The 12,185-nt window shown below is 50.6% G+C and overlaps 1 protein-coding gene and 1 long non-coding RNA gene across 7 annotated transcripts in view; one reads left to right on the top strand and one right to left on the bottom strand.

The window, feature by feature from the left end:
* LOC123391162 overlaps positions 1–12,185 on the top strand; it is a 44,282-nt gene that overhangs the window by 22,692 nt on the left and 9,405 nt on the right. The gene's annotated exons all lie outside the window — the stretch shown is intronic.
* On the bottom strand, positions 2,045–11,618 carry LOC101672534 (T-cell-interacting, activating receptor on myeloid cells protein 1). 5 transcript variants are annotated; one of them, XM_045076972.1, is made up of 6 exons: positions 11,346–11,614; positions 5,451–5,486; positions 5,048–5,338; positions 4,476–4,772; positions 3,076–3,222; positions 2,045–2,711 (listed from the first exon to the last, which is right to left on the bottom strand). In XM_045076972.1, the coding sequence occupies exons 1-5, from the start codon at positions 11,461–11,463 to the stop codon at positions 3,080–3,082; spliced, it is 885 nt and encodes a 294-aa protein (XP_044932907.1). In that variant the 5' UTR covers positions 11,464–11,614; the 3' UTR covers positions 2,045–2,711; positions 3,076–3,079. The 5 variants fall into 5 exon arrangements, with proteins under 5 accessions (XP_044932907.1, XP_012905042.2, XP_004779828.2 ...); XM_013049588.2 differs by lacking the exon at positions 5,451–5,486 and adding an exon at positions 5,523–5,820 and having other exon boundaries at positions 11,430–11,606; XM_004779771.3 differs by having other exon boundaries at positions 11,430–11,606.

Raw genomic sequence — 12,185 nt, 5'->3', positions numbered from 1 at the left:
CTAACCTACTTTCTCTGTGGGTTTCCCTATTCTGGACTTCCATATGAATGGAATCGTGTAGCATGTGGCCTTTTGTGACTGGTCTTTCACCTGCCATGATGAGCTAATCCTCTTTTATGTCTCTAGAATTTCCCCTTGTCAGCATGTGTTCAGTCACTCCAAGGACATTTCTGTTTTGAAGACACCATACTTGTATCCATCTTAATTTCCTGTTATAAGCTGGTGGAAGTAGTCATGACGTTAGAGGCAGGCAGGCTAGGCTTGCGTTTTGCCTGTTCTGCTCATTCTCTGTGTGGCCCTGAGCAGGAACCCTCAGCTGTCAGTCTCAGGGTCCTTCTTTAACCCCTGGGCCTAATTCCCACCACACAGGACTGTTTGCAAGGGTCAGAGTGGTATTTCCCTCAGGGTGGCGTATGAACCACAGGTGCCCAAGGAAGTGATTTTAGGCCACATGGTGGCACAGTGCCCTATAGCTTTGGTCACAGCATCGGAAAGTTATTACCCTTTCAGTCAAGCCCTTCTGATCCCATCAAGGGGAGAAGTTCCATTTATGGTGGACTTAGAACAGCTTTCTCTCTGGCTTATCACCCTTTATAGCTAGGAAGTGGTCAGCCATTGGGTCAGAAGCATAACAACCACAAAAGGCTAAAATGTCCTAACATTTTCTGTTTTTCCTTCGTATTCTATGTTTATGTTAATTCCCTGCATTAACATAGGTGGTGACCCTGCATTATTAAACTATTGCTAAGTAGTTTCTATTTTCAAATAAATACCTTTATTTAAAGAAAAAATGTTGACTCACTGTCAGTAAATCATTAAATAAGTGAAGGTGATCTAGGCACAGCGTATGTCACGAATGTGGAATGTATATATGTGGATGTTGGAGAAAACTCAAACGTGGGTCCTAATGTGTGTGAGGCAGTCAGTAAACACAAGCTGGCATTGTTTCTTTTGCATTCTTCATGTCTCTCAGTCTGTCAGTCCACCCTCCTCTGGAACCCCACCCTCAACTTGAACCCTCATCTTAAGGAACTTACCAAAGTTCCTACTAATCGCCACAGTCATGGCCCTGACCCTGCAGCTTGCTGTAAGGATCCCTCTTCAGCTTTGTGGTCACCAACAGGACGGAGGGAAGCTCGGTGTGGGCAGTGATCTCTTTCTTCCAGCTTTTCCCTTCCTTCCTCTTATGTGACCCACAAGTTTTTGTGTCATGCCCACATTGAGGAAATGAAAAACAGGTAGTAGGATGTAGAACATTCTGAAAATGACAAAATTTTAAAGGTTGGGAACAAGCCCATGGTCACAGTTGTGTTAGGGGGAGAGGTAGGGTGTGATAGTAAGACACACCATGAGGGACATCTTCATGGTAAGAGACTGGCCGTATGTTGATTGTGCCAGTGGCCAGATGAATCTAAACATGATAGAATGGCCTAGAACCCTACACGCTGTCCTAGGGTCAACTCTTTGGTTTTCATATTGTGGTGGACATACAACGGCGCCATCGGAGAAACTGGGTCCAGGGTGCCAGTATCTGCATTGAGTTTGCAACTTCCTGGGAACTGGACGATTTCAAAGTAAAAGTAGGATCTGACGGAAGAGGAGACACAATCTGAAGGAGCCATGGGCAGTCACATGTGAGGGAATGGGCACATCAAGAACCATGCATGGCCAAGGTGGCCGGAGGCTGCGGCAAGACGCAGCTATAGACTGAGCAGCTGGCATCCGGTGTGCCGGCCTGTGCCGGCTGTAAAGCCAGAGTTCTGTCCTTTTCAACCACTCGTGACCAATAGCAATGCAAGGAGGAACCCAGGAGGAACCCTGAGTTTTACTACTCATTGGGTCGAAGGGGGAGAAATACTGAACTGCTGCCTGAGCCTCGCCGAGTGTCCACACTGAGAAAGCCTGCCACGAGATACACAGCCCAGGAGAAGCTCCTTCCTGCCTCCAGCACCCCGAAGGAGGCTCAGCCATGATCTGCGGAAAGCCGGTGTACTGAAGGGAAGAAGACGCACTGAAGAATTACATCCACAAGAACCATTTCTACTCTGATCAGAGCTGGGTTTTTATAAGTGTCTCTCTCGGGTTGTAAGGGAGGCGATACCAGCTCTAAAGTAAGAAGGGGTATTTGTGAAAAAGAACAAGATTATTGACAAACAACAGATCTTGAACGTGAAAATACTGTGGAACATTTTACAGCTGCACCAGGAAATGAGTCATGCGGGTGCACCTCTGGGTCAGCTCAGTGCCACGAAACTGAGAGGAAGTCTTCCAAATGAGCTGGAATGTTGGGACTCTGGGAAATCAAAGTCAAAAGACATGTGCGATGAGTATGGAAGTTTAAATACCCAACTCATTGGTCCAGAAGCACGAAATAGAGAATGGAGAAGAGTCAGTAATGGATACGCGGGAAACAGTGTTTTCCCCACTTCTCAGTGGAATGACAGTTCCTACGGAAGTGACGACACAGGTTACCCAGCCTGACTCTGAAGCTTTAAGCATTTTTTTAGGTCCTCCAATTTTATGAGGTGCATCTTTAGGCTCCAGCCTGTCCTCTGCCCCAGGCGAAGCTGCAGCAGAGGGAAGCCAAGTCTCGTCCACGAGTGGTTCTTCATAGAGCGAAGAGTGCAGGTTCCATGGGACTCAGAATCCGCAGGGCTCCCCGCCAGTGCTCATCCTTCCTGGGCAGCCAGGGGCATGTGGGCAGTACAGACCTGAGGCCAGGAGAGGGAGGAAGAGGAAGAATATTATTTCCCTGGCCTCCTCACGCAGGCTGTCCACCAGGGCAACACCACCCCCACTCCCATCCTCCACATCTAGGGGTGTTGGGAAAAGCACGATAGAACTTGCTTGCTATCTTCTTCCACAATGGCTGGGGCTTCAACTGCTCTTCAATGGAAACATGAAGTGGTGCTAAGTGTTCCCACAATGAACAGGACAGTCCCCTGTGATGAAGAACTATCCCACCCAAAATGACGTCTATGTCTATGTTGAGAACCACAAGAAGTCCCATGGTGGAGTCTGGTGTTGAGGGATCCCCGTGCCGCGACACCAGCCCAAACAAGAGAGGCGCTCAGCTGTTTTATGTGGATCCCCGTGGAGACTCCTTCTGGCCGCACCAGGCTTCCGCCACGAGAGCCCCCAAAATCACCACAATCACGGCAGCCAGACCCAGTCGAATGAGGTTGCCCAAGGTGTAGTCCTCCGACTCGGCCCCTGGTGGAGCTGGGAGAGAGGAGAGGATGAGCAGCAGCTGGAAAGGAGCATTCCTCCTTCTCACGTGGACCTGTCGGGTGTAACTGTCCTGCACTCGCTGGTGCTTCCTGGTCAGTGCTCAGCTCTACCTCCCGACACTGTCGTCACTCAACACAACGTGGGATTTCCGGAGAGTTGTAGTGGCTCTTCCCTGGTCTCCTTCCCAGTCTCTCTGCCTTACCGCTCCCCCTTCCTGTCCTTGCTCGTCATCTCATTTCCACCCTCCCGCACTGCCCTTTCCCCTTCTCCCTCCTCGTAGTAGGAACCAGGCTTAGCAGCAACCCCAAAACCCACCGCCGCACAGAAAAGGGAAGTCGTTCAGGGGCTGCGTCTGCACCCCTCCTCATAGGAAAGACTTAGTGCAGCCAGTGAGCTCAAAAAAATTCCAGCTTAGTAGCTGGGCATCGGGACAACCGTGCATTTCATTTCAGCTTCACCCAAGAAGAGCTCGGGCTCACCATTGGCTCTGGTTCCCAGGGAACCGGCATCTGACTTCTCCAGCTCACACACGCCAGGAGTGCAGAGTTCGAGTCTAAACCCATCAGCAACAATCCTCCCAGGACACAGAGTCCGTGGAGAGAGGCCCAGGAGGACGCCGCCAGGCCCAGAATGCCCTCTGCACCTCTCGGCACTGCCCACCCTGACCTTGCGTCCTAACTACAGAACGTTCGCCGACCACAGCGCACACACAAACATGCACAAGGCTGAGGATGCGGGCGCAGCCTCCCACAGCAAGTTTAGAAGATACTGCAGCTGTGTCACGACAGCAGGCGGCCAGGGAGCAGCATGTTCTAAGAGTGAGAAAGGTACTGCCCTCTGCTCTAGTTGCTGAAGTTGCCATCAGCAGGACGGACCACCGCTCTCAGGGACGCCCAGGGTGGCAGAAGGGGCTCTGGTGGGGGCGGGATGGGTTGTTTGGAAGAGCAAGCTGAGAAAGTCTCCCAGAAGGCCAAGTAACAAAGGCCAAAGACTCTAAAGTAGGAAAGGAGAGGTTTAAAAAGGAGATGATCAGGAAGGCGAAGGAGAAACAGGAATCGGAAAGAACAGAAGAAATGCTCTCCGGTTTAAAAAAAAAAATGTTGCACACTTTAACACAGTGTTGTAAGTCATTTACAGGTCAAGAAAACTCAAGAAAGCCAATAAAATAGTCAAAATAAGAACAAACTAATTAAGAAATTAATTAAAATTTTAAAATGCTCTAAGAAAATCATACAAAACCTCACCTGTCACCCAGATCTCCAGATGATCGCTGGGCTCGGAGGCCCAGAAAGGAGCACTGGTCTGGAAGTACACACAGCTGCAGTTCCTAGTGTCACCAGCTGTCACATTCTGGAGGGAGAAGTCTGTCTCCTTCTCTACTGGACCCTGGAGCTGAATGGGCCCTGCTGCTCCCGCCTTCAGTAGAGCAAACATTATAGTCTCATAAACATTGGCTGGCGTCTGGCACCTCAGGGTCATGGTGTCACCTGCGGTCACCTCACCCCTTTGGTAGGCTTGCAGGGAAGGTTTAAGAAAACTTCCTGGAAGAGAAGGAGGGCTCCAAGGTCACGGGGAGAAGCCCTGCATCCCCCACCCACCCTTGTTCTCCTGGCAGGGGTTCCTGCCACATGGGGGAAATGACAGATCCCTGATCTCACCCTCTTTCCACTCTGACTAGGGGAAGGCGATTTCCCCTTCAAGCCCTGGCTCTTTCTGTTCTGTGTCTCTCCGTCTCCCCTTGCCCCCTCCTTCCCTCGGTTCCTCCCCCACACCTGTCCCTGCAAGACTCTGTGTCCCTCCAAGGCACCTTCCTCACCTGTCACCAGTAGTAGGAGGATGTCACTGGGCTTTGAACGTGTGCGTGGGGCCCACTGTCTGTAGTAGTCACAGGTGTACGCTCCAGCATCTCTGGGTTGTAGGTCAGTGAGTTGAAATTCAGCAGGCCCATCTGTGGAAATCCATGATTGCACAGACTCCAAAGGAACTCTTCCCTTTCTGAGAACAAAGTTGACTTTCTTGGTAGAAGTCTGGCATTGCAGCGTCACATTACTCCAGCGAGGCATCACCGAGCTGGGCCAGGCCCTGCGGGAGGGCTTGGGAAGGGACTCTGGAAGGAAGCAGAGATCAGGACGGGGTTTGGTGCCCTTGTCTGCTCCCGGGAAACCCCTTGAAGGAAAGAGAAGTGATACGGGGAGTTTGGAGAGTCTGAGGGAACTCACCGTCAATCGACCTGCTTCCTTGGCCAGCACATAGCCCTGCAAGAGAACATTTCATGAGCCACGAATGCTCACCTGGAGCTCGTCCCGGGGGCCTCCTGGGGGCTGCCGCTGAGAAGGGACCCTGGAGGTCAGGCCTCTGGGGCTTCTCATTTCCTCACACTGGCCTGTGGCTCCAGCTCTGCTCTTGGCTCCTTCCTCGCTTCTCCCAGAAGGTCTCCTGTGCACCCCGCTCCTCCCACGGCCCCAGGACCTGTCCTGGTTCCACAGATGTCCATAAATCCCTCTGTTCGCAGCTTCCGTTGTGAACCACTCTCAATCTTGCGTTTCTCTTGAGCTGGTATTACAGTCTCTGGACTCCCCGCACCTCACCCTTGGGGGGAAGAAGGCAGGAACCGTGGGAAAGATGTGGGAGCACAGGACTGGAGTGGGAGCCTAGCCCACCTCTGAAGTTGTTCGAGACCCTGAGTGGCACCGAGGGTCTGCTGACAGTCTCGCATGAGCTGGGAGAAGCCCCTGCCGAAGGCTGCTGGGTGCTGCGAGTGACAGTTTATAACTAAGCTCATAGAAGCTGTGCACCTCGCACCTCGGGAGCCACAGGATGTCACTCCCTGTGAGCAGCTGGCCGGCGGGGCCTGTGTTCTTCTCCTCAGCGTGCCCAGCATCTGTGCAGGTCCCGGCACACCGTAGGACCTCAGCAAACGCACGCTGATGGGCTGATGAGATGCGCGTGTAAACGCAGCTTCTCCGAGGATGTGACGAGATGCAGCATCTCCCTATCTTCCCCATCCTCCTCCCGCCAGGCCAGCTCCATTTCCAGACCTCACCAGGTCACCCACGTCCACTTGGGAGTCGGGGCTGGCTCAGAGATGGAGAGAGCTCTGTCCCTGGACAAGGCCAGTTAAGTCAGCCTCAGCCTTTAATCTAGTGAGTTTCTGATCCCATCTTTGCCATGATCTCTTTCCATCTTTTGGTACTCCAAGTAGGACAGAGGTTATTGCTTTGTCCTCTAAAACAAGCCTCAGAGAATCCCCGTGGATATCCCAGAACAGGGAGAACCTGCCTCCTCCGCTGTCCCACACTTGGGTCCATCTGTAGGGTACCCAAGCTCAGTGGTTCCTGGCCTTGGCTGCCCATTGTGCTCCCCTGGGGGGCAGGGGCGCTTAGAGATCCCAGGGCCCAGACCAAAGCATGAAAGCCTTGAATCCCAATCACTTGGGATAGGGTTCAAGCACCAAACTTGCGAAATCTCCCGGGAGATACAAGTATTTCCCTGAGTGACCAAACCTAGAAAAACATTTCTCAAGGCTGCAGCACAGTTGTTCGAAATCTGTTGGCGTAGAAAGAGACTTGCAAGTGATGGGGGGCATGTGCCTCTCTGACCCTCACGGGCACCACCAATATTGCCCAGTTGTGGTGGTTAGAGTTTGCCCTGAGTTCTAAGATCTCATTAAAGATAACATCAAGCCTGTTTACAGAATTTACCAGAAGAGAGAAATTGCTCTCAGTCCACAGATACTTGGTTGGACCTACGATTTCTAAGAAATTTACTTTTTTTTTTTTTTTTTTTTTGCCTGTGTGAAACAGTTTTGTGTCTTAGTTGTGAAAAGGGGGGAAGTTACCCTTGTGTTAAAATTGCATGGACCAATCAAAAATATTACTCTCCACGGGGTGCCTGGGTGGCTCAGTGGGTTAAAGCCTCTGCCTTCGGCTCAGGTCATGATCCCAGGGTCCTGGGATCGAGCCCCACATCGGGCTCTCTGCTCCGCGGGGAGCCTGCTTCCTCCTCTCTCTCATTCTCTGCCTGCCTCTCTGCCTACTTGTGATCTCTGTCTGTCAAATAAAAATTAAAAAACAATATATTACTCTCCACGTTTTGAAAAAGTGATAATGAGCCCAAAGTTGAAGAGACCCAAGCATCCACCAGCAGACACCTGGACAGAGACCAGGTGTGTGGTCTGTAGACAGGGGAGGACGATTCTGCCATAAAGAGGAATGGAATTCTGATAGATGCCACAGCACCAGTGGTCTTGGAAAACATTATTCTGTGTGAAATCGGCCAAGCGCAGAAGGGGAAATATTGTATGATTCCACTTACACGAAGTACTTAGAATAGGCAAATTCATGGAACATAGAACAGAGGTTATCAGGGGAGCTGGGGACAAAGAGAAGAAGAATGCTTTTCGATTAACGAAGGCAGAGTTTATGTTGGGGATGATGAAAGGTTTTGGGTGAAGGCTGCGCGTCATTGTGAATGCATTAAGTACCACCAACCAGACACAGGAAGTTAAGAGGATAAATGTTATATATGTGTAATGTGCTACAATAACATGGGGAGCATAATGGGTGTGTTTAGGGTATTGAAAACTCTCGCAGTCAGTGAATCCACAGAGAATGGAAACAGGAAAAAGGTGGGCAGAGCACACGTCGGTGGACACCCGAAGGTATTAGAGGTCCCCACGCCCCGTGCCTGGGAAGCAGCATGACCCGAACTCTGGGCTGAGCCTGTTCTCTGAGCACGAAAACCCTGGGAGCCCAGATCTTCATTCCTCCTGCCATGCTTGATCAAGAAGAAGAGGAACCCGTGGCACAGAGCCTGTGCCCTCTTGACGGACCGCACTGATTGGGAGTGGGAGCCCCTTCTCTCCGCACAGCAGGTGAGAGCCATCTGTGAACAACAGCCTCGTGTTGTGGTGGAGAGCAAGGGAAGGGCACGAGCTTGCGGACGACCCTGGAAGAGCCTGTAAGTTCTTAGGGACGCAGGATGTCTCTGGGCTGTGTGAGATGTCCAGAAGAAGTGGGCATCTGAATAAATTCCCGATGGCATGGACACTGCGGGGGGGGATTGTGGTCAGGGCCAAGAAGTCCGCGTGGGCGCGCTCTTGGCTCATGGGGCATTCTGAGGCCTGTGGGTTTTGGAGTTGGGGCTGGCTCAGTGGGTTAAGTGTCTGCCTTCGGCTCAGGTCATGATCTCAGGGTCCTGGGATCGAGCCCCACATCAGGCTCTCTGCTCAGCAGGGAGCCTACTTCCTCCCTCTCTCTGCCTGCCTCTCTGCCTACTTGTGATCTCTCTCTGTCAAATAAGTAAAATCTTTAAAAAAGAAAATTTGGAGTTTTTGCAAAACCTCCTCCATCAGCCCTCTCCTGCACTCGCCCAGACACTCAGGTTCCAGTGCCTTTGAGGGAGGTGTTGTGAGGGATGTAGGAGGTGATGTAAGGAACGCTCTCTGGGGCAGCCTGACTTCTTGGGATCAGAGAACTTTGGTGGTAGGGAGGCAGTTTTAGCACAAAGACCTGGTAACATCCCCCTTTTCACTTCCAAGACACAAAACTGGTCCACATGGGGTAAAAAGGAATCTTTCAGAAACACGGGTCTAACCCCTTTAATGGCCTGTGCTCTGGTAGCTCAAAGCGGATTCAGGGCTTTGCAGAGCTGGGTGGTTGGTGGTGGGACACACCCTCAGGTCACGTGGGACTCATCATGGGTTCCCAGGCCCCAGCACAGCACAGCACAGCTTAGCTCAGCCTGTCTCATCTCATCTTATCTTAGTCTTCAGCTCAGAAACCTTGATGCTTAGGGGAGCAATAGGAAGTCCACTAGGAGACACTCACTATTTCTCAAAGACAACATGAAAAAAGGTTAATCCTGGATGCCAGGTGGTGTAGTGGGGTAAGCGTCTGCTTTCAGCTCAGGTCATGATCCCAGGGTCCTAGGATCAAGTCCTGCATTACGCTCCCTGCTGAGCAAGAAGCCTGCTTCTCTTTCTACCTCTGCTGCTCCCCTTGCTTGTGATTTCTCCGTCTCTCTGTCAAATAAATAAATAAAATCTTTTGAAAAGTAAAAAAAAAAAAAAAAAGGAAAGATTAATCTCATTATCGTGAGAAAGATCAGGAACCTTCGAAAGGTCGAAACAAGCCAGGGGACCACCGGCAGGTGGACAGATCAAATGGGACCCATACATAAGCAGCATAGTCCTCAGCCACGAGAAGGAAAGAAAGTCTCATACGTGTGTCCAGGGAAGCTCTCCGGACGGGCGCGAGTGGAATCAGCGTCTCACTGGGCCAGAGAAGAATGAATGATGCAAGGAATGGTAAACATGAAAAGAGCATCTTTTTGAGCAGGGACTGGTCGTGCATGCTTGAACCTGACTGTGAAAGTAATTCCAAAAGATGAGGGAAGTTGCATCGATGGGCATGTGTTCCCTGAGGCCCCACAAGGACTGTGTGCGTGAGCGGAGTCCTCAGAACTCGGTGGCGGTCGCCGTGTCCCTGTCTTCTCTCTGCACACAAGCAGCTGTGTCTTCCCGAGGCGAGCCTCTGGTGTCAGGGGCGCTCCAGGGAAGAGCCTGAGGTCTTGGGATCAGAGAACCGTGGCCAGAACAGGAAGCTGAGTGCATAGGGCCACACGGAGGCGAGTCCTCATCCCCTGACGTTATGTGGCTATGATCTTTGTTGGTTTCTGGAAACCAGTTCATTCTGAGGTACAATTCCAGTCTTGTAACTGGGGACATTCTGAATCACCCCTCTCTACATCCTCAGGCTTTTTCCAGCCCAGAGTCCTTCCAGACATGCCTCGAGTGCTCCATACCTTGGACCCCGTGCATGTGTCCCTCTTGGTTTAATGTCGTGGTTGAGTGGAAACATTTTTGGGGCTCGACAGCTTTGGGTTGAGATTTGGCTGCCCTTTGGCACAGGGGGCAAGTCTGCGCAGTCTGAGGCAAATCTCTTCAAGTGTGATTCCTCATTTGTAAAAGTGAACCTTGTTCTCTTTCATAAATTTTTGGGGTTTTTTGAGGGGGATGCGTCAGAGTGGTATTCCCCAAATGAGGAATACATCCCACCTGTGTTTTGTGTGATGATTTTAGGTGGAAGGAAGGACAGTCAAAGCAGTACATGGGGGTCCCTGGGAGGCACAGTTAAGCTTCGGACTCTTGGTTTTGGCTCAGGTCATGATCTCAGCGTGCTGGGATCGAGCCCCAGGAGGGGTTCTGTGCTCCCCTGACCCTCCCCCAACTCTCTCACGCGCGCTTGAGCACTCTCTCTTAAATAAATAAATCTTTTAAAAATAGGCACTGGGGGGCGCCTGGGTGGTTCAGTGGATTAAGCCGCTGCTGTCGGCTCAGGTCATGATCTCCGGGGTCCTGGGATCAAGCCCGCATCGGGCTCCCTGCTCAGCAGGAAGTCTGCTTCCCCCCTCCCACTCTCTTTCCCTCTGCCTGATGTTTCCCTGCTCATGCTCTCTCTCTCTCTGTCATAAATAAATAAAATCTTAAAAATAAAAGAAAAAGCAAGCCTCCTTGAATCTAGTCTGATATATATGGATTGTAGCTAATTGCCTTTATATTAAGATACTGTTTATTTTTCAGAGAGCAAGCTAGCACAAGCAGGAGGAGCAGCAGGCAGAAGCAGATTCCTGGCTAAGCAAGCAGCCTGAGGCAGAACTCGATCCTAGAACCCTGGGATCATGACCTGAGCTGAAAGCAGATGCTTAACCAATGAGCCACCCAGGTGCCCCGTGGCTAATTGCCCTTATAGCAAAGAACTAGCATGTTTCAGGCTCGGAAGCTGACGAGGACCAGCGCGTGTAGTTATAATATCTTAACATTGTTTCCTTATTGTTGTGTTTACTTTATAATTCTTGTATTTGACCTGGATTTTTATTCATAGTATGGAGAGTTTGTATTGTAAGCACTTTACTTTAAGCACAAAAAGCCGACTCTGTATGAAAAACAAAACTCATTAAGCCAATAAGAACAGGTATAAAGGCATTTGGCAGAAATCATGAACTTGGAACAAGAGTGAGATTTCTAAAGCCTCGGTTCAGAGGTGACAGACACATCACACTCCACAAGATTTCTGATTCATAGTATTCGCTCGATAAACCCAAGTTGGTGTTACCTTTTCTCTTCCTGTCCTTAGTCCAAACCTCGTACCAGTTCTGTTGTTTTCTATGGTCCCAACATGTTTCCACCGGATACTTACTGAGACAGAGGAGCGTCACTAGCTTAGAGATCATGGCAGCACGTCCCTGTCAGCTTTCGATGCCTTGCTGGATTTGCCGTCCGCAGATGGGCAACGAACTGGGCTGGCTGCAGCTTTGCTCTGTGTCAACAGCGTGGGAAGTAATGATTTTTCTGAATTTCACTTCCTCTTTCCACACTGTGTTCTGAAAACAGTGTTGGTCCTGCTGATTACAACATATTTCTTACACACTGAGCTCCAAGGATGTGGCTCACAGCAACTCCTCCTCTGTCTCAGACATTAGAGGTCAAATGTGCGACTCCCACCAAGTGCCCAAGGCTTGAGTCTAGAGGATTCCTCAGAAGACATAAGGGTACTCTACTGTCGAGAAGATTGGAAAATCCTGGACAGACAGATTGCTAGACATTGCCCACTTTTTTTTTTTTAAGATTTTATTATTTGAGACAGAGCGATAGAGAATGTGAGCAGGGGGGAGGGGCAGAAGAGGAAGGAGAAGCAGGCTCCACACTGAGCAGGGAGCCTGATATGGGTTCCATCCCAGAACCCTGGGATCATGTCCTGAGCCGAAGGCAGATGCTTCCTTGTCTGAACCACCCAGGCACCCCAACATTGCCCACTGTCTTAAGAGCTAAGGACTACAGTCAAATAGTTCCTTTTTTCTTTCCTTTTTTTTTTTTTTTTTAAGTGGACTTCCTGCCCATCACGAGTCTCGAACTCACAGCCCTGAGATCAGGAGTCGCATGCTCCACTGAGTGC

The sequence above is a fragment of the Mustela putorius genome, unplaced genomic scaffold, assembly GCF_011764305.1.
Source record: "Mustela putorius furo isolate JIRA1106 unplaced genomic scaffold, ASM1176430v1.1 tig00000196_pilon_pilon_pilon, whole genome shotgun sequence".
Taxonomy (NCBI): Eukaryota; Metazoa; Chordata; class Mammalia; order Carnivora; family Mustelidae; genus Mustela; species Mustela putorius.
Note: the sequence above shows the minus strand (reverse complement) of the source record. Positions and strands in the feature narration are given on the sequence as shown.

What these genes read in the sequence shown, in the direction of transcription:
- LOC101672534 (XM_045076972.1), bottom strand. Translation starts at nt 11,463, where the DNA reads ATGATCTCTAAGCTAGTGACGCTCCTCTGTCTCAGTAAGTATCCGGTG. An exon ending in CCTCCTACTACTGGTGACAG is followed by an intron (nt 4,773 to 5,047) that starts GTGAGGAAGGTG and finishes CTTCTCTTCCAG; the next exon opens with GAAGTTTTCTTAAACCTTCC. An exon ending in TCTGGAGATCTGGGTGACAG is followed by an intron (nt 3,223 to 4,475) that starts GTGAGGTTTTGT and finishes CCTCTCTCCCAG; the next exon opens with CTCCACCAGGGGCCGAGTCG.